Genomic DNA, 22,167 nt, shown 5'->3' with positions numbered 1-22,167 from the left:
CATCGTCTCCACTGGCGTGGGCATCGTCTCCACTGGCGTGGGCATCATCTCCACTGGTGTGAGCATCATCTCCACTGGTGTGGGCATCGTCTCCACTGGTGTGGGCATCGTCTCCACTGGCATTTGCTCCTGTGGACCGAACCGCGGCCACCTCCAGCCTCCGGGTGCCCGTGGGGTGCTCCCAGGTCAGTTGGGGATATTTTTTTCCCAAATTTTTTTTGCTTTTCCCCCACATCTCCCAGGTCTCATTTGCAGGGACCCTGCGGGGGAGCCAGGTGGGTGTTTGCTGGGGGTCCCCGCATGGACGTGGCGCTTAGCTCTGCCCCCCCCCCCCCCCAGCTCTCCCAGCTGAAGGGCTCGTGGCATTTAAAGTTGGGTGCCCAGAGCCACTTTCTGGTAGCCTCACACAAGGGCCCCTCCGTGCACAGTGAGGGGTCTTGCATCCAGGGGGGCGATTTGGGGGGAGCTTCTGGGGAGGGACCCCCTGGCCACCTTCCACCGCCATGGGCCAGGAATGCGGCCAGGAGAAGGGCAGCGAGCGGCAGCGGTGGGTCCGAGCCCCCCCAGCCCTTGGTGGCGGGGAGGGGGCTCCATGGGTGGCTGGAAGAGGGGGCACCCGGCAGCACCCACCACCCCACCGGTGCCCCTCACCAGCTCTCCCGCTCCGCGCGGGGGTGGGGGGTGTCTCCAGCCACTTTTGGGTGGTTTTCCTTTTTTTCTGTCCTTTTTCCTCTTCCCCCCCTTCTAAACTACTGAGTGAGATTTGGGCTGGGGGCAGGGTGGGGGACGCTCAGGACCCCCTTTGTGTTGCCGGGCTGCTTTCCACGTGCCGTGCCTCAGTTTCCCCACTGGGGAAACCCTTCCCCAACTGCCAAGTTCAATGCCCTGCTTCTGCGTAACGCAACCTCTGCGGCTGGGCTACTTCTGCCGCTGCGGAGCCCTCGGCCTCTACGGGCTGGGTGAGCCCCTGGGGGGGGGAGGGGGGGTGATGGCAGGGCCAGGGAGCCGCTGGCCCCACGCTGCGTTCTCCTGCAGGCTCTGCCTTGGCCTATGGCGCCTACGTGATGCCGGACCCCTGGCTCAGCGCCGTTTTGCACCGTTACTTTGTCCCCGCGGCTGCTTTTAAGTCCTTTGTCTGCACCGGCCTCTCCTGCTACCCCCGGTACGTTTTGGGGTGGAAGCACCAGCACCACAGCTGGATGGGAACTGGGGCTGGCGGGTTCCTCCTCCTCCTCAGCTTTGGGGTCCTGCAGAGTGTCTCTGGAGGGGTCCCAGGGTCTGGCCCAAAGCCAAGGTGCCTGTTGGGTCCTCGCCGTGGGGGCTGACGGGGGCACACGTCCGCATCGTGTCCTGTCCCCCCCCCTGCCCTGTTCCCCCTTCGCAGCTTCCCTGAGCTGGAGCATCCCCGGCTGCGCAAGGTGCTGCGGACGGCGGCGTTCGTGTACCCCTTCCTCTGCGACAACATCCCGCTCTTCTGCCGGGTGAGCTGGGGGGTCCCGGGGGGAGGGGTGCAGCCTCGTGGGGTCCTACCGCTGCGGCCTCCCACCCATCCCACCCCCTCGGCTGAGGAAGGAGCCGGTGACAGGTGACACCGTTTGTGCGTTTATTTCTTTGCACGGTTAACGGGAAGGGATGCCAAGGGGGGGTGTGTGGCTGCGGGGGGAGGTGGGGGCGCTCAGCTCTGGCACCGGGGGGGCGGCGGGGGGCTAGACGGGGCCGTAGAAGCGCTGGTACGCAGCCTGGAAGCCGATGTGGTCCGCCAGCTCGTCGCAGTCAGGGTTGAACTCGCACACCTCGCGCTTGGCCTCCAGCGGGTCCCGCACGACGCCATAGACGCTGCTGGTGAACAGATGGGGGATGCCGGAGGGTCCCCAGCCCCACGGAGGGGCTGGAAGCTCCTGGGGAAGGGTCCCTGCCCCAAACCAGGATTGTACCGCGTGGGCTGGCTGGGGACCGTGTGGCTCCCTCGGTGTCACCCGGGGAGGGACACAGTCCCCAGCACGCCGGGGTCAAGCGCTACCTGTCATAGACGTAATTCCGCTTGTGTCTGCGCACCACCGCGGCGCTGGCGCGTTTGGAGATGAAGGCTGCGGGGACAGAGCAGAGGGTCGGGGGTGGGCGTGGGGCTGGGACCCCCCCATCCCGGTCCCCAGGGCAGCAGGGACAAATCCGGCCGCAGACACTCACCTTCGGAGCTGGGCGAGTCATCGGCGCTGATGGAGCGCTCAGCAGCTGTGGGATGATGGGGGGGGGGGGGCGGCGGGGGGCTCAGCAAGGCCCTGCACCCCCTCCCCGCTCCTCCTCTGGGGGTCTCATCCCACCCAAGCCCCCCAACCCAGCAGAGAGAGCCCTGTCCCCCTCGCCCTCCCCCCCCCAAGGCTCAGCAATTCTCTCCCCACCCCCCACCCCAAGCCCCCAGCCCCCAGCCCCCCCACTTTGGTCCCCCCCCCCCCCACCTCTGCGGCAGAGGCCGAGGGCGAGGAGAGCCAGGAGGCTCAGCAGGACGAGGGGCTTCATGCTGCCTCCCTGCACGGGCGCTGGGCTGTGTGCAGCCCCCCGAGCCCCGAGCGGCTTTATAGGGTGCTGCGCCCGCCCGGGAGGGGCCCCGCGGCCCCGCCACGGATATTTCCAGCACATCCGCCGGGCCGGGAGCCGCCAGCGCAGGCAGCAATTGTGGTTTGGGATGAACTTGGTTCCCCCCAGCCACCAGGGGAGGGAAACGCCACCCCAGACTGGTGGGGGTTTATGGGTGGTGGGGCCTGGCAGCACCCAGTCCCCCCCAGTCCCAAACTGGGATGGGAGATGGGGCGCTGATGGGACTCCTGGCTGGACTCCCCAGTCACCCACTGGTCTGTCCCAGTTCCTGCTGCTGGATCCCAGCAGGGGTGGTGCCCTGCCGAAACCCCGCGGGGTTTTCCTCTCCACGCAGGGCCGGGGGGAGCCTGTTGGCCGGGGGGGGGGGTGGGACACACCAGCATGTGCCCCTTCCACCACCGCTGCTCCTGGTGGGAAACGCCGTGGGAGAGCTGCGGCCCCGGGCTGTGCCTCCCAAAACCCCCAACGAGGTCCCAAAACCCCCAGCGGGGGGGTCCCAAAACCCCCAGCGGGGGCTGGCAGCTGCGGCAAAGGGGAGCGGAGCAGGTGAAGCAGAACCTCCTGCTCATCCCACCCTTTCTCTCCCCAGGACCCCCGCAGGGCTCAGGGCGCTCCCCCTCCTCCAGAGTTTGCTCCTCCGAGCGGGTGGGAGCTCCCGGGGCCGCCTGGGGCGACATTCCTCTTTGGGCTCCTGACCGCTTTCCAGACTTTGGAGATCCTATAAATCCCAGCCCTGTCTTGAAAAGCGGAACCGGAGGCTTTGCGGGGGGAGGAGGAGAGAAATGCTGAAGCCAGAACCTTTGTCAAACAAACCCACGAACTACAGAGTACGCGGGCCAAGCGCAGGCAGCGGGAGCCAAGAGCGGGGGAACAACAGCTCCGATTTATTTAGATTATAATGCAGCGAGGGAAGGCTTGTTTACGACAGAAGGAAAATATGCCTAAGTCAGTCAATCACAGGCTCTGGCTGCCTCTAATCAAAAACAGAGGCTGGTGCTGGGTGGAAATTGCCACCGTTGTTCCCAGATTTTGGACGGCCCCAGCACAGGGGGCACAGCCTCTTCCTCGGGATGGCGTGTACTGGCAGGCAAGGAGGGCGGCAGGTGACCTCGGCAGATCTGGTTTCTGGTGGAAACACCCGCACTCGGGCCCTGGCAGGCTGGGGAAGGCTCCCACTATCTGCCCAGCCCAGAGGAACGATCTCTTCTTCGTTTTGAAGCCGTGCGTCGCTTGCAGGGCTCCACCAGGGCCCTGCCAGGCCGGCCCCAGCCAGCCCCTCTTCCCTGGCGGGCAAAATTCCATAAAGAACAACTCCACCCAGGTAAAATCAAACCCAGTTTGGTTCCAGGAGTCAATACAGAGCTTTCACGGGAAAACATGAAACCCCTGTGCCAGGAGCCCACAGAGCTGAGGCAGGGCCATTCCACCCTGCGGACGGCACACCCGCGGATCCTTCGCAGTGCAGTCCTCAGCGAAGCGCCCTCGGCGTGGAACTGCTGGGGGTGGAAAACAACTAAGGGAAAAAAAAAAAAAAAAGAATAAAAGGCAACGAGGCACTTGGCGTGATAAAGCAGCTGCCGACTCGTTTGTTCTGATGGGTCACAATTGTTTAAAGATATGGAACAAAACTGACCAAAAAAAAAAAAAAAATTGTTTAAAGACACTGAACAAAAACGCAGCTCAGGAGTCGGATGCAGCAAATGCCACGGGAGCACTCGGTGGGCTACGGCTGCGGGGCTCCTCGCTCCAGCCAGGCACCCATTTTTCTCTAATGCTCGTCTGAAATAGCATCACGGCCACAAAACTGGCTTCAGGAAGCCAGGATCACACCTCAGGCAGCAGGTGAGCGTGCAGGCTGTCAGATCTGGGGGGTTCTGTCCCTGTCGAGCTGAGCAGGGAATAGGAAGTTGAAATCTATTTCCATTTTTATTTCTTCACAAACTTGGATCAAATTGCGCAAGTCCAGCAGCTTTCCAGTCCCACAAGTGTCTGCTGGCTCGGGGAGACAACCAGGAGTTTGTGTGGTTTGTATACGCCACGCACAGTCCCGCTTCCCAGCTTCGTCAGCGCTGCGGAGAGGATCCTCCTGCGAAACGTGGAGAGTCTCCCCGGCTCCTCACTGGGGCTCCTTGAACGTCATGACGAGTTCTCGTTGCTCTTTACTAATTGCCTGGAAGGCAAACAGCCACCACTGAGCTCAGCAAAAGTGTCTTCTCCACAGATGCCAGCGCTGAGGACACGAAGCAGGCCGATAGCAGAGTGCCATATACACCGCCGCCCCCCGCACGTACGGAATACAACCCGCTAATCTCACGCGCTCACCCACCGAAATATCCCCCCCAGCACACAGGGAAAAACATCTGAGACCTCCAGTGAGAATGCCCGGGCCTCCCAGGGCAGTTTCAGCAACACTCGGCTCCCGGTGAGGCCCTCGATAAGCGGAGAGCTTAAATATAGCGCAGCCCTTGGGCAGCCGAGCCCCAGAACCGCGCTTCTTTCAGGCTGATGCTGCACAGAGAAGGGGGTTTAATTTGTTTCTTTGTTATTTTTACCTGCCAGGCATGTTTGCGAGCTTGTATCAGCTGCTGCAGCTCTGCAATCCTATCCCTCCCCGCAAGCACAGATTCTGCCACCTTCCTGTTCTCTTCCTCCTTCGCCTTTAGGACTTTCTGCAAGTACAACCTGTGCTTAAGGAGGTACGGCACCACAACGCTGCAAATGTCCTCTTCCGGGATCCCGCTGGGACGCCTGGGAACAAACCGGGACGTGAAGCAACCAGAGAGCAAGAGCCTCGCGCAGGAATTAGTCTCATGCAGCTTAAATAGAAGCCGAGTTGCTGCCACAACGTATCGGCTGGCCGACCGCAGCGATTTACATTCCCCACTTTGAGGACAGCTACAACGCGTGCGTCTAATGGGCACCCCGCTGCAGAGCCACACGGGATGGGACGGAACGGGACGAGTCCTTCCCAAAACTCTGCCCTTAGCTGAGGCCTGGAGGCAGCAGGATGTCATTAACCTCCCCAAACCCAGCAACAAGAAATCACAATGATGCTTTTGATTAAAAGACCCAGGCTGCCTTTAGGGCGAAGAAAAGGCAGCGCATATGACCCCCAGCACCTGCTGAGTCCAAGCAGGGCACCCCAACAGGATGCACTGACGTCAGCTGTGCTTTCCGAACAGCAGCTGTGCCTAAACCACTCCATCAGCCTTCTGAATTATTCAGAACTGAGCTTCCCGCCCCCCTCCAGCCTCAGCACCACTAACATCCTCCTTGCGCTGAGGAAGCATAGATACGTGACCTAGGGAAGCACAGAGAAAACTTATTTTTGGATGTTTTAGGCTCAATGACATCGCTGTTAAGATACCTGAGGTTTAAAGAATTCCCTTGCAGCACAAGGCCTACGGGACACATCACCGCGACCCAAACATCACACAGGAACTGACTTTCGAAGGAAACACGCCTCCACACACACACGCACGCTCCCCTGACTGCCTTCTGCAAGACTATCCATACCATGCAGGCTCTTCCTTGTTCTTTGCCTCCTCCACGATCTTATCCAGGGAATTAAAGAGCGCGTCGAGATTCCCTTCGTTCTTTACCTCCTGGATCTCCTCCTGCGAAGGAAGGACAGCACAGGGATTCAGCAGGACCCAAACTGAACTGACAGGGGCATCGCTCTTGTGAGCCCTTCGCTTTCCCCTGGATGAAGGCGACATCCTAGGAATCACCAGGTGTCGGAGTCAGCATCCCTGAAAGCATTTAGAAGATGTGTAACGTGGCGGGTGGAGTCAGCAGCATGAGGTTAACAGTTGGACTCGATGATTTTAAGGGTTTTTTCCAATCTAAACGATTCTGTAATTCTACAGCATTATCCGGGGAAGACAAAGAGGTCTGGAAGAGCCTCTAGGGAGCAGTCTTCGCTGCCTGGTTCTGCCATTGGGGAAATGTAGCTGCTACCCTTCCAGGGCTGCTGCAGCAAGGGCCCGCAGCCCCTCCGAAGGCAGGCCCCTCCCCCCCTTCCCCCTCACCTTGACAGAGGCCTGCAGCTGGGCGATGAACTGATCGTAGATGCTCTGGGTCACCTGGGGCTGCAGCTGGTAGAAGCAGCGGTAGCACTTGGCAAACCTCTGGTAGCTGCAAAAGCGGTGGGAGGGGACACGGCGTCACTGCCAGGCCCCCTCCGCCCCCCCATGCCTCAGGCCTAGGCCCCCTGCCCCTCAGCTCCCCCATGCCTCAGGCCTAGGCCCCCTGCCCCTCAGCTCCCCCATGCCTCAGGCTTAGGCCCCCTGCCCCTCAGCTGCCCCCTCCCGGCGGCCCCCAGTCCCTCAGGTCCCCTCCAGACCCCGTGCCTCAAGCCTAGGTCGCTCCACGGCCCCCGGCGGCCCGTCTGCCCCTCAGCCCCCCGCCTGGGGCCTAGGCCCCCCGCCCCTCAGCCCCCCCTCCTCGGGCCTAGGCCTCCCGCCCCTCAACCCCCCTGCCCCTCAGCTCCCCCCGCCTCAGGCCTAGGCCCCCCGCCCCTCAGCCCCCCTGCCCCTCAGCTCCCCCCGCCTCAGGCCTAGGCCCCCCGCCCCTCAGCCCCCCTCTTCAGGCCTAGGCCCCCGCCCCTCAGGCTCCCTGCCCGTTCAGGCCCCACGTGCCCCTCAGGCCCCCTGCCCGCGCCGCACCTCCCGGCCGCCACCAGCTTCTCCAGGAAGGTGTCCACCACGGCTCCGAACACCTGAGCCCGGCCCGGCTGTTCGGGGCCGCCATCAGGGTCCCCCGCCGCCGCCTCCTCCTCCTCAGCGCCGCTGCGCGCCGCCGCCATCTCCAACCGCTCGCCCAGCCCCGCCGCCGCCTCCTCCCATTGGCCGCCGCCCCCGCGCCGCGCCGCTCCCATTGGTGGTGGCGCGGGGAACCCGCCCCCGCGCAGTGCACATGCGGGGAAGGGCGCCGCCTTCAGGCCAGAGGCGGCGCTGCTGCCCCACGCTCCAAAAAAAACCCAACCCCAAAAAGCGTTAAAAATGCGGGTCGGGGGCGCAGGAGGGAGGGGGGGGGGGGGGGGGGGGGTCGCTTCGTCCGTCCCGCCCCCGCAGGCAGCGCGAGCTGGCAGCCCCCGGGGTGGGCTGATACCAGAACAAACCATCCCCCCCCTTCAAACCCCCGTGGCAGAGCCCACCCTGCTCCGCACCCCGGGTTTTCCCCTCATTTAATGAAATAAAACGAGCAAGGCTGAACAATTCCAAAGGTTAGGAATAATCCCAGTTTGGCAGAGGGAAAAGCCATTTTTCCCCATGTCAAGATAGCGCTTGTGAGAGCTGAGAGGGGCAGCCACGCTCTGCCCAGGGGGATCTGGGCTGGCAACTCCTGGTGCCGCACACGCTTCAGCCTGATTTTCTCTGGCGTGTTCAGCCTTACGTGCTGTCACCGTCATGTTTCCAGGTCATCTAGTGCTACCTCAGAAGGCAAAACACAAAAACCAGGAGAGAAAAAAAAAAGCATCATGAAACGACAGAACCCATCAGACTCCCGCAGCGAGCGCCCTTGCTGAGACAAACATCTTTTGAACTCAGGCATCAAACTTGAAGGTCTCTGAAGTTTTATTAGTTGTCAAGAACTTCGCTGGTTAAGAGAGGAATATTAAGCTTGAGAGTGTCTTCTTACATTTGTGCCACCTGCCAGGTCCTCGACACACACCTGGACTTCCCCCACTGGCAATCAGCAGAGGCTGATGATTATTTTGTTAATATCGGCCTTACTACCGCCTTCCTGTGAGCGCGGGGCTACTCAGGACACCTCCCGCAATCTGGTGATGCCGCTGTTTGGCTAGTACAGAAAGAGCCGGCTGGCATCGTCTTTTAAATGACAAAACCGTGACAGAAGAGCAGCTTGCAGGACACACAGCTCTGTCAGCGGCTCAGGCGGACACCACCTTATTTAACGCCGCAGAAAACAAAGATGGGATTAAAAAGGCCTTGGATGACTCATCTGCAACCTCATTATGCAGTACAGTATCTTATAACCGAGTTCTGCCCTTAAATATAGAAGTCTCTCCAACTCCAGCAGCGTCTGTCTGTACTGGTTCCACCTCTGGCAAGAAACCGCGGCACATCCAGTCTCAGCACGGGCTGAGCTGCCGACGTCGGGAGGAAGGCGAAAGCCACACTCAGCAAGTCCCAGGTGAGAAGACAGCCAAGAGCACCACCAACGCTACAGCCAAGAGTTCCTCGTTACGGCAGCGAGGTGAACAGACACGAGCTGGTATGTGGGGGTGCATCTCGCACCCCCTCAGACACACAACTAACTGGGACGGGCACCACGCGCAGGCTGGCGTTGTGAGAGGTGGCTCTCACACACCGAGACCGGCAGAGTGGAGTCAAACAAGCCCTTCCTTCCTCCTTTCCAAAGAGCAGCCTCTTGCTTCATCACTCGCCTGCAAGTTTGCATCTGGTAAAAGACACAGACCATCGCTTCAGATTTTGATCCAGCAAGAGTGTGCAAAGAATCGTCCTTGCCCTTCCCAAACAGGATAAGCAGGATTGAAACTTACAACGTATTAGCGAACCATTACTCCTTATTCAATATGAACATGCCAATCAGGTTTGAACTGGATCAAAAGCCAGTACAAGTTGTTTTTTTTTTTTTGTTTGTTTCTTTCTTTCTTTTTTCCTTCCCCACCTCACATCCAGGGCTAGCTCAAGTCACATTGAGTTCTCGTTTCGGCTGCCGGCAGCACAGCAATCCGACACTTCCAAACTTGATGTTTCCTTTGTGCTTAAACTAACTAAAAGGTGGGAAGTGGCAGCAGCCACACCGAACATGCAGTATGGACACTCACATCGAACAAGGCCACAGAACAACCACTCAAGTCTCCCAGAAATCAGAATAAGCTTCCCTAAAATTAAAAAAAAAAAATTAAAAAATTAAAAAATAATTAAATAACAGATTAAAAACATCGGTTAGGTGTCACAATTGTCATCAGCTAACGACATATAGCCAGCTCAACTCCTAACTTGCCTATCAGCCCGCTTGCTGTTTGAAAGGATGAGATAGGAAACGTTTTCCAAGAACATACACAAAAAGGTATGTAGGGATCTATTCGAAACGCGGTAAATAAGGTCTTAAGTGGTTCCAGGTTACTCTTGTCTCACATCTTCTAGAAATAAACGCGGGCAAGTGAAGAAATCTACCGGTCTATTCTATTCTTCCAGCTTGCCACAGTACAACTGCAGTCGGCACCCAACCCACGAGAGGGCTCTGCTGCAGTCTGTTAGACTCCCCTCCTCGGAAGGTTTGGCAAAGAATTCAAATAATTTAGAGAATAAACTGGCTTTTTGCTTCAGCCAGTAAGTCTTTAATTTAAAAAAAGGGAATTCAGAACTTGCCAGGATGCGTTCACACACCTGGCTGCTCTTCAATGTGCTGCCACGGGCAAACAGCCTCGCCGAAGGTCACATTTTGACGGTTTTAAGCAGAAAGAGCAGCAGAGCGCTGGCTGCATCACAATCAAATCTAAAGAGGTGAACTGCGGTTGCTCCTGCTTCTGCCTTGTACTGTGAAACCACCCAGAGACAAGGGAGACAGCAGCTGCCTCTCCTCCTGAGCCTTCAACCGTGATGGTTCAAATTCAGAGGATTCAAAAGGAACGTCGCTCTTCCCCCAGTTGCCTCTACCAGTGTCTCGAATCCACCAGCTCTGGGCGGAGGCTCAGCTTCTTCAGAGTTTCATAGCCCACCACGATGACGATGGTGGAAGGAGTGGCCGAGATGATGCGAGCAGAGAGGCCTTTCGTCAGGCCCCAGGGGCCTTCCTCCGCCATGAGCTGTTTGAAGGTGAGGATGATGGAGCTCTTGCCTTCCACCTGCAAAGCCAGAACAAACATTCACAGAGCTGCCAGGCTTCACGCGGAGCTGCTCTGGGGTTCTGCTCCAACTGATGACTCTAGAAACCACAGAGCAGCCAGTTCAGTAACGTGGACCTAGTCTCCAGAACTCCAAGGGCAGTGGGGGGGAAGCAAGAAGTCCCAGAGGCAATGGTAACCGGGATTCTGAGACCCACCACCTCCGTCCTCCCACCTGCCTCCATCTAGAGGGGGCTGGATCAACACAACAGCTCGAGTCTCACTACAAGCGACACCGCCAGAAGCACTCCTCCTTTTCTGAAGGATGCCACATCTGCTGGGAAACCTCATCTGAGCAGCCCACGTAGGCGAAAAGCCAGCCTTGCTACCCGAGCCGCCTCCAATTAATGCCGAGTGCAAATTAAGCAGCGCGATATCTAGGACAGAACAACCTGCAAAGGGGAGCAGCGCACCTGAAGCCGCAGAGATCAAAGAGCTGGGAGCGAACCCCACCCCTGCGTCACGCTGCTGTGGCCGACGGACACGCCAAGCAGGCTGAGCTCTCACCTGAACCCGAGCCCTGATGACGTCCATGGGGTTGGTGAGCGTGGAAGCCGTCGCAGCTGCAAGCGGCCCCGATATAGCTTGCAGGAGGAGATGGGGACAGTCTTTAGGAGTCAAGCCAGAAAGCTGTTCTGGGAACGGGAGAGAGAGAGAGAAAGTTTCAGACAAGTGGCTGCTTATCAATCCCTTAATTCCACCTCCTAATTTAAGCTGATTTGCGGTGGGCAGAACCTGTGATACCCAACCTGTCACCTCCTCCCACGCCACGTCTAAGTGGTGCTTTTTGCATCAAAGCGTGGGGAGCGAGGCTGTAAACACCCCCACGGCTCAGTGCTCCATCACACAGCCTCCCAGCAGCCCAAACAGCGGCGCTCAGACCTGCGGGGCCAACAGGGCAGAACAAGCTTCTACGTCCCCAAAATAGAACATGGAAACATTCTCACCCTCCCACCCCCCCTTTTAAAAGGCAGGGGGGAAACTTTTAGACAAGGCTATCAGTCATCTGCAGAGATTCACGCAGATCCAGAAAGCTGTCACGACCATCGAGCGCATTGTCCAAGAGAAATCTAGACGGCATCCCGCCGTGGAATCTCTAAGGAGAAAAGCGCGATGTACTGCTGATCGCCAGGATTTCCTCATTCTGCTCCTGCTACCCGGCCAACAGGATGGGAATCTCCCATGCTCTTTATGGGTTAAAGCTGTATGGAAGACCGTCCCAAAGTCCCAGGTTCTTTGGATGACGTGGTGGTTGTGCCTGCCTGGCAAGAGGGAAGGAAGGTGCTCTGCCGGCGGCTCGGCACACGGATCGGAATCGCTGCCAGCAGTGTACTTTGAGCCCTGAGGGAGGTTCAGTGACCGCTGCCGGCCGAGACCAGGGCAGAGGACTAAAAAAGGCAGCCAAACTAGAGGTGTACTGACAGCTGGGGCTTATGTCTAGCATCATCTTGATTATCACCGCGAAAAACTAGAAAAGAGAGCAAACAGCTGAAGAAGGCAAGCTCTGTTCTCTCCGTATTAACTTGCTTGTTCTTAGACGTTCACTTTTTGAACCTTTCTGGCATCAAAGTCTTGCAATTAACACAGTGGATTTTGGTATTAAAAAACGTTGACATGGAGAGGGAAGGCAAGTGCTCCCAAAAAAGTTCAGACTGGACCAACATCACAAGCTGCTGTTGCTATTTAAACCCAGCACTGACGCGTAACCAGCGCTCCCCATTGCTACCAGAAAGCGCCCACTCTGAAAAGCAAACCAGACATCCAAGACACCTGTATTTTCAAGAGCAGGTGATTTCCAAGATATATTTAAGCCTAGCACAGGGAAAGCTATGCCTCTCATTATCACCATTTTTAGACAGATTGCTGTTAGGTAAATAATAGTCTAAAAACCACATGCAAAGCTGCAGGACAGAAATCTAAAGGATTATCAGAGGCAAGGGAGGGGGGAGGAAAAATCTCAGCTGACCAATATCTTTAGCATTTGGGAACACCCTAAGGATTACCAGAGCTGAGCTAGGGAGACAGAACATACTCTTACGTGTAGTTTTATATCGCAAAGCTGGGTGCCAGTTTCAAGCTAGGGAAACTGAGGCACGCTCTTAAGACAGAAAACCACGGAAGACTTGGCATTTGTCTCTGCCTCCCGTTTGGTTTTGCTAAGAGATTTGGGGCTGTGGAAGTCTTTTTGCTACCTACAAGATTCCTGCGCCCACGTGAACTGAAAGACGAATTATACTCACACGGTGGCTGCAAAACTCTGCCCAGTGCCAGACAACAGCTTCCCTCACTTCCGTGCAAAAAGTAAGCAATAATTGGGATTAGCAGAAGAGAAAGTTTAAAGGAGATGCTTCAAGTCCCTCTTGCCTAAAGCCACCTCGTTTTAAGTCCTCTAGCACTTGAACCCCCATTCTTTAACTCTGCATTTAAACCGGTGCCGCTCTGTTAAACCTCCCCCCGGAGCCTGCAGAATTCGTTTACATTGAATACGGCTATTTGTTTCAAGGCAGGTTCTGCTCCCACCCCAAAAATCAAAGAGAGAAAGCAAATCCCGCTGGATCCACAGTTTCAGAGTCAGTTTTGGGGGGCTTCTAGGTCTCCTGGGATGAGATGCATTCAAAGGGTCCTTTCACTTACCGGCATAGAAGTGGTAGAAGGGCCACCAGACCGCGCTGTTGGGAATATAGGTGAGCAGCGAGGCCACATAGCCCCTGTAGAAGCCTCTAAAGCCATCGGCCTTGAAAATCTGTACAATTATGTCCTTGGTTTGGCCAAAGACCAACATCCGCTTGCCATCTTGGTTCTGCACCTTAAACCTGCCCATGCTTTCCCCCTTCCTCTGCATCATCAGATGCTGGGAGATCACATCGATGGGCACCGTGATGCTCTGGGCCACCAGGGAGGCTGAGCCACCGGCCACCAGAGACTTCACGGCGTTGTTGTTGTTGTACCGTGACACATACTTCCGAGTGAGCTCGTATGTCGTCACATAGCACTGTCCAGAGATCAGGGTGAAAGTGTTGACCAAAAAGCCACGGTAGAGCCCAGCTGTCCCTTCTGTCCGCAGGATTTTCACAAAAGCATCAAAAGTCCCGTTGTACAGGCTCTTGCCCTTCTGAACCTGCAGCCGCGTCCGGATGAGCGTGAAAGGGTAAACGCTCACCCGGATCATCATAGTCATGCAAATCCCAAACACGTAGAATTTCCTTTTGTCCAGGTGCTCCCACTCAATGATGGGGATGTTGCGTTTGTCCTCCATGACTCCTCAGAGCGGGGCAGGAGAGGTGGTATGTCCCGGATCTACCTCAAAAATACAGAGCAGATCCAGGCTCAGACCTCCGATCTCGACCGACTAGATTGGAAGGGCCGGCATCTGAAACGAGAGACACGTTCAGTAGATGATTAAGCACGTCAATTAGCCTACGTCACCTGACTCTGCCGATTTTCCTCAAGCACAGAGACAACCCTGGCACAGACCATCCTGCGGGCAGAGCGGTGGGGCTGTAACCTCAGGAAGCAGGGCCGTGCTGCGTGCTTGATGGCAGCACCTTCCGATGTCACCACAGTTTATTCGTTAAACTCTTTAACAGCAGCCCGCACACACGGCAGGTCTCGCTACGCTCCAGACTCTGCGAAGCAGCTTTGAGATCCACAAGGGAAGAGCACGGCTCCGACAGCTCGCACTACCTTGCCACGAACGCGCAGGAAGATGGATTGTCAGCCAAAGCAGCTTCTCCCCAGTCATTCCGGGTTTGGGATGCTCCTGGATGTCAGGACGTCACTTTTCAGTTCCAGGCTCTGTACAAAGAAGGAAATGACAAGGCTCCGTTTGCGTTCCCTGCACAAATTAGACCTGTTTTTCTGGGCGTTTCTATTTTGACCTTCCTAAAGCTGGAGGGTGATGCCAGCCAGGGAAGGGGGAGGAGAAGGCTGCAAAAAGAGGAGCAACAATGGGAGAACTAGGCAAATGCAAACAGCCGTGCAGAGTCTCCACATTTGATGACCACGACCCTGAAAAGAAAAGGTTAAAAAAATCACAGCCCAGCGATTTCTCAGTTAGGCAGTGCCTAACCATGCTTTTCAGCTCAGGCGAGCAAAGTTCATCCTCACTTCCAGCACTGCATCACCACTTCTGGTACGGTAACACTCACAAACCTGCCGCGCTTCCAGTTTTGGCAGCATTCGGAGCAGCAGGAACGGAGGGATGAGGAGGGGAGGGCCTGGTTCAGCCTCCTCTGGCATTCCGAGCCTGGCTCCTGCCCCTGATGCCCTACCGCTGCGCCTCAGTCACCAACAGCGGCTTCCCCAGGACGAGACACTCTGCAGTTCCACCCGCCTCCCTCCTGGTTGTAATTTGCTCTAACGTGGTGCATCATTAACCAAGCCCGGAATAAGCTACACCTCCTTGCAGGGCCAGGGGTATGCAAGCAAAGAGAGAAGAGCATCTCAAAGAACCAACTCCGTGTGAAACTGATCATTTCACGGAGCACAAGGACTTTCTTCCCCTATCAAAAAAAATCTACGGGTCTTCTGGAATAACAGATGGCTAAATTTTTAGAAAAAGCTTGACTGCAGCTGCATCACAGCTTATATCCCAGGCTCCGGCCAACGGGTATTTGAAGTCTGTGCGCAGGCACAAGCCGAAGCGTCGGGGAGCAGAGCAATACCAAGTAGCTCCACTTGCAAAGGCAGGAAAGGGAACAAGCGTGCCGAAACCAGAGCTGTGAAAACAGATTCACTTTCAATTCGCTGAAATTTAACAGCAGATGCAGTCAACACCAGTTTGGGGGCCATTTTACGTTACCAGCGTAATGCAAAAAGGCCACGGTGCAAATGTCTCCAAATTGCAGGTTTCATGCAGAGAGCTCGAACAGTCAAGAGCCATTTGGTTAGAAATAACAGCAACAAAACAAAATTACCTAGAGAAGAAATTTATGATTATGAAATTATGGCAGGGGGGTACTATTAAGAGACCGTTTCATCTCCTATCTGCCACCAAAATATTTGCTTAACATCAGCAAACAGCGTTACAGGCTGCCCCCACTGCTGATGGACGGTGACATTAAAAAGACCTACGGGCACCCGGGTGCAAGAGGGAGGGTGGGGGAAACCCTATTTTACCTAGGACAAAGAAAAACGGCACTCCATCATTCCAGCCAATTGACTCGACAGACAGCGCATAACAAACGCCATGGCTTGTCTAAACAAAAGTTGTATTGCTTTAATTATAATTACAGTATTACTGGTTCACTAATACAGGCATAATTAGACAGCAGAAAGCTTCCTACACAGGAATTATCTGCACACAGCACCTACGAAAACGTAATTTTATTCTTGTTAGGAGTCCCACTAGCTTAATATTTTATAAAAAAAAAAAAAATAAATGAGATGAAGTCTAGCCAATGCAATTTCCTGGTGAAGCCTGAGGGTTTACTCCATACCCCAAATTCCTCTGCCTTCCAAAAACTGGACCATATGTAACAGAGCTCCCCACGTGAAGGGTTGAAGGTGCACCTAAGAAAAATCCTCACTGCTGCAATACTGAGAATAAATAACAACAAAAAAAGTAGCCTTGAGTTTTATTTAGTTTTACGTGCTATAGTGCTTCGGTTTTACAATTTTAGCCATAACCTCCTTGAGGAAATAACTGTACTTTCTTTGAATTCTTACTACTAACTCCTTTCATTCAGGATCTAAATTAGAAAGACAATGCCACTTTAATCCCAGGGCCCGCAAGCAATCCATGCCCTTCCAAGCCCTACATTCCTCCTGCAGGGGGGGTGGGGGGGGGGTGGGGGCGGGGGTGTGAAGAGGGAAAGCATCCCAGCATCACCAGGGATGCTCCCAGTTGACCACCACCATCACAATTCTTGCTCTGCCAAGACAAGAGTTTTGCTCAGAGCATTTATTTTTCCAGAAATTAAATCTAGGGCCTTGCTCAGAGCAGTGATCCAGTCACATCCAGTTTCAGTAACTCGTTGATGATCTTTCAACTAACTTAGGGAAGACATAAAAATAATTGCTAAATCTCAAAAGAACCGACCTACCCTCTAAAACGAAATACAAGTACACCAGCTTCTCTTCCAGGTCATGGAACCATTCTGTGCACTTGGAAGTTTTCACACCAAAACGACACTTCATCAGACCTATACAGACGGTGACTTCTCACCGTGAACAGAAACACATTTCTTGAATTTCTGCCTAGAAATTAAAGCAGAGGATTACCCAGCAGACTGCACCCGATGCTGCTCTCTCGCCAGTCTGTAGTATAACCTACAGGTTACAGCTTCAGTCTTCTAAACACGGACCACAACTCAGTATGAACAGCCCAGCAATTTATCTCCTTTTTCGTGCAGCCCCCCTCAAGCCGTCCCCCAAACCGGTTGTGCTGCAGCTGTACCTAAATATGATTTCTTTGGCAAATAAAGACAGGGTCTTTGTGTACCCCTGGCCGAGGACGTCTCCTGCTCGGCATACTAATGCCATAGCAGGACAGCCTGGGAACCATCCAGAAGCCAGCGGCAACGCCGCCTTTCCAAGCCCCAGCCGCTCTATGCGGTTGCCTGTGGAGATCCTCTCAAGTGGGAAAGCACGAGGATCAAAGAATCCACTACAACCTCAGATGTGAGCCTTTTATCCGTGCCACGCTATGCCGAACCTGTCTGAGCAGCAGCTCCGTTCTCCCAGTCTTACTGTTACACTCCTTAAATACCAACGACACCAAGCTGGGGGGGGGGGGGGGTGGGGTGTCGAGGCACTGGAGGGAAGGGATGCCATCCAGAGGGGACTGGACAGCTCGAGGGGTGCCTCGTGCAGTTCAACAGGTCAATGCAAGGTCCTGCACGTGGGGCAGGGCAAGTCCCAACCACAAATACAGGCTGGTGCGGGGAAGGGATTGAGAAACAGCCCTGTAGAGAAGGACCTGGGGGGTGATAAAAAGCTGGATATGAGCCAGCAATGTGTGCTGGCAGCCCAGAAAGCCAACAGTCTCCTGGGCTGCACCCCCGCAGCGTGGCCAGCAGGTGAGGAGGGGGGAATTCTCCCCTTCTACTCCATTCTGGGGAGCCCCCCCGCGAGCGCTGCATTCAGCTCTGGGGCCTCCAGGACATGGAGCTGTTGGTAGCGAGTCCAAGGAGGCCACAAAGATGATCAGAGGCTGCAGCACCTCTCCTCTGAGGACAGGCTGAGGAGCGGGTGTTGTTCAGCCTGAAGAAAAGGCTCCAGGGGAGAACCTTAGAGCAGCACTGAAGAGTAACTTAAAGGGGCTCACAAGAAGCTGGAGGGAGGGACTTTTAGCAGGGCCTGTAGCGATAGGAAAGGGGGGAGACGGCTTTAAGCGGAAAGAGGGGAGATTGAATTAGATATTGGGAAGAAGTTCTTTCCTGTGAGGGCAGCGAGGCGCTGGCACAGGCGGCCCAGAGTCAAGCTGTGGGGTGCCCCAGCCCTGGAAGCCTTAAGGCCAGGCTGGACGGGGGCTCAGAGCGACCGGGGCTGGTTGGACGTGGCCCTGCCCGGGGCATGGGGTTGGGACTGGATGACCTTTGAGATGCCTTCTAAAGCCAACCCATCCTACGATCACACCCTGGGATGGAAGCACATATAAACCCAGCCTCCCTGAAGCTGTGCAGCTCCTCTGTGAGCAGCTGCTTCTCTGTAAGCGATGAGGCACAGCCGCCCTAAGGCCAGCACCCCGGTACGCTGGGAGGCGCGGGCAGGAGCCGGGCAGCCGCCTCAGCGAGCCACCCGCCTACCGTGTAGGTGAAGCCATCTCAGCGCTTACGTCGGGGCCGACCACAAAATCCCTCCTGATGTGCTGTAAAGGCGGCGAACAGGCGCGGCGTTCGGCACGGGACCTGCTCAAGGTCACCGGGCGCTGAGCAGCTGTGCGGAGGACGAGCAGCCTTTTCCCAGCACCCTGCTCCACGCCGCAGGCATGTCCCCCTCTCGCCCCCCCTGCACGTAGCTTTGCCCCCTGCAGCCCCGGAGGCGCAGGGACCCCCACCCCCTCCCCCAGCTGCCCCTGGGCTCAATGGCGCAGCCCCCGCCGCCTCAGCCAGGCAGGTCTGGCCCCAGCCCCCCCCCCCAACATCCAACCCGCCCCCCCTCACCCCGCTTTCTCTGCACGTCCCCAACCAGCCCCCCGGCTGCTCGCCATCGCCCCCCCCATTTCAGCCGCCCCCCAGCCGGGCCACCCCCGCCCAGGCCAGGCCTCCTCCTCCCGGCCCAGCGCCCAGCCGCTCCCCCGCCGCCCGGCCCGCGGCACAGGCCCGGCCTCCGCCGCCCCCTCACCTCAGGCCGGCGCAGGGGAGGCCCCCGTCCCGTCCCGCCCCGCCGCCGGCCGGTCCCACCGCCCCATGGCCGCTACCCCCCCCCCCCTCAGCGGCCGCCGGCCGGAAGTGAACGGCGGTAGGGCGTCGGGGCCTCGCGCGCCGCCCGAGCAATCAGCGCCCGAGCACGGGCGCCATCTTGGGAAAGGGCAGAGGCCGCTCCGGAAGTGATCGCTCGCACTTCCGGCCGCAGTAAAGATGCCGGCCGCTGCGCCCCGGCAAGGCGGGCGGGAAGGGCAGCGCGCATGCGCAGAGCGGCGCCCTCGCCTTAAAGGGACAGCGTTTCGTTACCGCCCTTAAAGGGCCAGCGGCTCTTACCGCCTGGCTGCGGCTGCGGCTTTCCGGGAGGGGTGCAGGCGTGGGCCGCTGGGAGGGCAGAGGGCACAGCCGCGGGGGGAGCGGCAGCGACGCACCGCGGGGATGGGAGCGACGGGCGGGTGTAAGGGGGCCCTTCCCCCTCCCGGGGGGGTGGGGGTGCACCCCCCCGGCTCCTTGCTCCTCGTTTTGCACACGCGCACCTTGCACATGCATGCACATTCAACACGCACACTACCCGTGCATGCCTGTGCTGCACCCTTGCACACCCCCGTGTTGCACAGGAGTGCACGCATTCTCTGCACGCGCACATGTGCGTGTTGCACCCCTGCACACCTTGCATGCCCCCACCTTGCACACGCATGCCCGCTCTGCATGCACACTGCACAGGCATGTATATGTTGCACACCACCACACCGCACATGCATGCATGTTCTGCACGCGCACTGCATGTGCACACACACCTTGCACACCCACACCTTGCACATGCATGCCCGCTCTGCATGCACACTGCACGGGCATGCATATATCGCACCCTTGCACACCACCGTGTTGCATGTGAATGCACATGCCACACACTGCGCGTGCGTACACGTGTTGCACCTGTGTGCACCTTGCACACTCACAGATTGCATGGGCAGGCCCATTCTGCATGCACACTTTGCACACCCACGCATTGTGCATGCACACACATTCAGCACAGACACTGCACGTGCATGCACACCTTGTAGACCCCCACATTGCACACGCAGGCCCTTTCTGCACACACACTGCATGTGCATGCGTATGTTTGCACCCTTGCACACCACCATGTTGCACGTGAATGCACATTCTACACACACACTGTGCATACACACGTGTTGCACCTGTGCACACCTTGCACACCCCCACCTTGCACATGCATGCACTTTCAACATGCACAGTACCCATGCATGCCTGTGCTGCACCCTTGCACACCCCCGTGTTGCACAGGAGCACACATTCCCTTCACATACACACACGCTGTGTGTGCACCCACACCTTTCACACCCCCACATTGCACGCGCAGGCCCATTCTGCACACACACAGCATGGGCATGCCTATGTTTGCACCCTTGCACACCACCGTGTTGCACGTGAATGCACATTCCACACACACACTGCACGGGCATGCACACATTGCACCTGTCCACACCCCCACCTGCACACGCACTACACATGCATGCCTATGTTGCACCCTTTGCACACCCCGGTGTTGCACAGGAGTGCGCATTCCCCGCACATACACACACCCTGGGTGTGCATGCACCACTGCACCTGTGCACGCCTTGCACGCCCCCACCTTGCACACGCACGCCCACTATGCATGCATGCACACCTTGCACGCCCACGTGTGTCACCGCTCTCCTGGCACTGCTCCTGGGGCCCAGCAGCGCAACACAGCAGCTTTTCCTTTTTAATAATAATTAAAAAAAATAGAATCAAATGTACAAAGAGCAGGAACATGTACAGCTGGTTCGTCTTAAAAAAAAAAAAGAAAAAAAAAAAGGTCATCAAAAAAGCAGCTGGGGCCAATGGGGAGGGGAGCTGGGGGGGAGGGGGGTCCATGGCTCTCTGGGGTGGGGCCCCCCCCCATGGAGCCTGTCCCATCCATCCCATTTGGGATTTTTATGGAATCCGTTTTTTGTTCCTGGGGTGACACTGGTGTCAGCACCCACCGAGCCCCCACTGTTGTCGTCCCCCCCGTCCTCATTCCTCCTCTGCACCCCCCCCCTCATCCTACCCCTTTGCTGCCCCCCCGCTGCACCCAGCCCCCCCCCCAATGTACCGTATGGTTAAAAAACATGTATTAAATAAAAAAAATAATAAATTTTCACATCATAAACACCCAGATCCCCCCCCCGCCATGGTCCCCCCCCGCCCAATCATCGCCATCACACCGTGTCCCGCCCCGCCACGCGGACCTGTTGTTATCAGCATCCACGTCCCCGTCGAGCTGGAGGCAGCAAGCACGGGAGCTTTCGGTCGTCTTCCTCCTCTTCGGTGGGGGCTCCGGGCGTGGGGGGCTCCGGGTGCCCCCATTGAGGGGCACCTTCTCGCGGCGCTGGCCGGGGGGCTGCGGGGCGCGCTGCACCCCCTCACCTTGCTCCTGGCTTTCAGCTGGTCATGGTAGCCCAGGAGAGCCAGGCCGGCGGCGGCCGCCAGCGTCACGGCCAGCAGCACGTGACGGTGACAAACTGGGGCCAGTAAGAGTACTGGGGGCTGGGGGCTGAGCCCCCCCAGGGCAAACCCTCCTCGGGGGTGCTGGGGTCCCGCAGGTGGTACTGAGCCACGGGCCACGTGTAGCCGTTCTCGGTGGCCTGGCACGTGTAGGTGCCGGCGGTGCCCCGTTGCACGATGACCACCAGCGTGTGGTCCGGCAGCAGCGCCGTGGCCCCCCGGCCCCCCCCCGGCTGCTGCCAGCGGTAGGTGGCCAGGGCGGAACGGTGGGGGCACGGCAGACGGACCACGGCGTTCAGCGGGGGGGTCAGCCCTGCGGCGTGAGGAGGGGGACAGCAGGGTGATGCACCCCATCCTCTGTCCCTCCACGTCCCCAGCCTGGCCCACCATGTCCCAGTACTCAACTCTTCAGGGGGGGGGCTAGTCCTGTGCCACCCCAGATGTGGGGAAACTGAGGCAGGGGGAGCAGCATCACTTGGGTGCTAAGGGACCCTTCCCCTTTCCCATCCCCAGCCCATCCCACCACATCCCCACACCCAATTCTTTGCGGGGGGATCCTCCTGTGCCCCCCAGGCGTGGGGAAACTGAGGCATGGGGAGCAGCTGGGGGGGATAGGGGGATGCGCCACCAGGCTGCCCCACACCAGCATCACTTGGGTGCCGAGGGACCCTTCCCCTTCCCATCCTGTCCTGCCACATCCCCACACTCAACATTTTTTGGGGGGGAACCTCCTGTGCCCCCCAGATGTGGGGAAACTGAGGCACAGGGAGCAGCTGCCCCACGCCAGCATCACTTGGGTGCCAAGGGACCCTTCCCCCTTCCCATCCCCAGCCCATCCCACCACATCCCCATACT

The 22,167-nt window shown here is 57.5% G+C and overlaps 4 protein-coding genes across 13 annotated transcripts; all 4 read right to left on the bottom strand.

Moving 5' to 3' along the window:
* Positions 1-1,597: 1,597 nt before the first annotated feature.
* Positions 1,598-2,629, bottom strand: LOC119140080 (bone gamma-carboxyglutamate protein). Of its 2 annotated transcripts, none has more exons than XM_037371126.1 (4): positions 2,457-2,629; positions 2,188-2,232; positions 2,021-2,087; positions 1,598-1,836 (listed from the first exon to the last, which is right to left on the bottom strand). In XM_037371126.1, the coding sequence occupies exons 1-4, from the start codon at positions 2,515-2,517 to the stop codon at positions 1,707-1,709; spliced, it is 303 nt and encodes a 100-aa protein (XP_037227023.1). In that variant the 5' UTR covers positions 2,518-2,629; the 3' UTR covers positions 1,598-1,706. The 2 variants fall into 2 exon arrangements, with proteins under 2 accessions (XP_037227023.1, XP_037227022.1); XM_037371125.1 differs by having other exon boundaries at positions 1,598-1,839; positions 2,457-2,623.
* An 828-nt stretch (positions 2,630-3,457) lies between these two features.
* On the bottom strand, positions 3,458-7,432 carry PMF1 (polyamine modulated factor 1). The gene is made up of 5 exons (XM_037371080.1): positions 7,263-7,432; positions 6,627-6,732; positions 6,112-6,212; positions 5,148-5,343; positions 3,458-4,765 (listed from the first exon to the last, which is right to left on the bottom strand). Exons 1-5 carry the CDS (start codon positions 7,400-7,402, stop codon positions 4,712-4,714), a joined length of 597 nt encoding a protein of 198 aa, XP_037226977.1. The 5' UTR covers positions 7,403-7,432; the 3' UTR covers positions 3,458-4,711.
* A 718-nt stretch (positions 7,433-8,150) lies between these two features.
* On the bottom strand, positions 8,151-18,940 carry SLC25A44 (solute carrier family 25 member 44). Of its 9 annotated transcripts, XR_005101535.1 has the most exons (6): positions 14,159-17,898; positions 13,109-13,844; positions 10,982-11,109; positions 9,978-10,435; positions 9,413-9,469; positions 8,151-9,021 (listed from the first exon to the last, which is right to left on the bottom strand). XR_005101535.1 is itself a non-coding variant. In XM_037371074.1 (5 exons), exons 3-5 carry the CDS (start codon positions 13,728-13,730, stop codon positions 10,244-10,246), a joined length of 942 nt encoding a protein of 313 aa, XP_037226971.1. In that variant the 5' UTR covers positions 13,731-13,844; positions 14,159-14,269; positions 18,761-18,940; the 3' UTR covers positions 8,151-10,243. The 9 variants fall into 9 exon arrangements, 6 of the variants coding, with proteins under 6 accessions (XP_037226971.1, XP_037226973.1, XP_037226974.1 ...); XR_005101534.1 differs by having other exon boundaries at positions 9,413-10,435; XR_005101533.1 differs by having other exon boundaries at positions 8,151-9,469.
* Positions 18,848-22,164, bottom strand: LOC119140178 (semaphorin-4A-like). The gene is given in 4 exon segments (XM_037371268.1): positions 18,848-19,065; positions 21,033-21,314; positions 21,317-21,786; positions 22,154-22,164. Coding segments are annotated over 4 exon segments (981 nt in total).
* Between the last annotated feature and the right edge of the window lie 3 nt (positions 22,165-22,167).

The sequence above is a fragment of the Falco rusticolus genome, chromosome 19 (genome assembly GCF_015220075.1).
Source record: "Falco rusticolus isolate bFalRus1 chromosome 19, bFalRus1.pri, whole genome shotgun sequence".
Classification (NCBI taxonomy): Eukaryota; Metazoa; Chordata; class Aves; order Falconiformes; family Falconidae; genus Falco; species Falco rusticolus.
The sequence above is the reverse complement of the archived record's forward strand: the minus strand, read 5'-3'. Positions and strand labels throughout refer to the sequence as shown.

Excerpts from the sequence above, each read along its gene's own strand:
- LOC119140080 (XM_037371125.1), bottom strand. The coding sequence starts at position 2,517 with ATGAAGCCCCTCGTCCTGCTGAGCCTCCTGGCTCTCCTCGCCCTCGGC. Across the intron at positions 2,233-2,456 it reads CCTCGGCCTCTGCCGCAGAG|CTGCTGAGCGCTCCATCAGC; the intron begins GTGGGGGGGGGG and ends ATCATCCCACAG. Across the intron at positions 2,088-2,187 it reads TGACTCGCCCAGCTCCGAAG|CCTTCATCTCCAAACGCGCC; the intron begins GTGAGTGTCTGC and ends CTGTCCCCGCAG.
- PMF1 (XM_037371080.1), bottom strand. The coding sequence starts at position 7,402 with ATGGCGGCGGCGCGCAGCGGCGCTGAGGAGGAGGAGGCGGCGGCGGGG. Across the intron at positions 6,213-6,626 it reads AGCTGCAGGCCTCTGTCAAG|GAGGAGATCCAGGAGGTAAA; the intron begins GTGAGGGGGAAG and ends CTTCCTTCGCAG. Across the intron at positions 4,766-5,147 it reads CTCGCAAACATGCCTGGCAG|GCAATTAGTAAAGAGCAACG; the intron begins GTAAAAATAACA and ends TTTGCCTTCCAG.
- SLC25A44 (XM_037371074.1), bottom strand. The coding sequence starts at position 13,730 with ATGGAGGACAAACGCAACATCCCCATCATTGAGTGGGAGCACCTGGAC. Across the intron at positions 11,110-13,108 it reads CTTCTACCACTTCTATGCCG|AACAGCTTTCTGGCTTGACT; the intron begins GTAAGTGAAAGG and ends TCCCGTTCCCAG. Across the intron at positions 10,436-10,981 it reads TCATCAGGGCTCGGGTTCAG|GTGGAAGGCAAGAGCTCCAT; the intron begins GTGAGAGCTCAG and ends CTGGCTTTGCAG.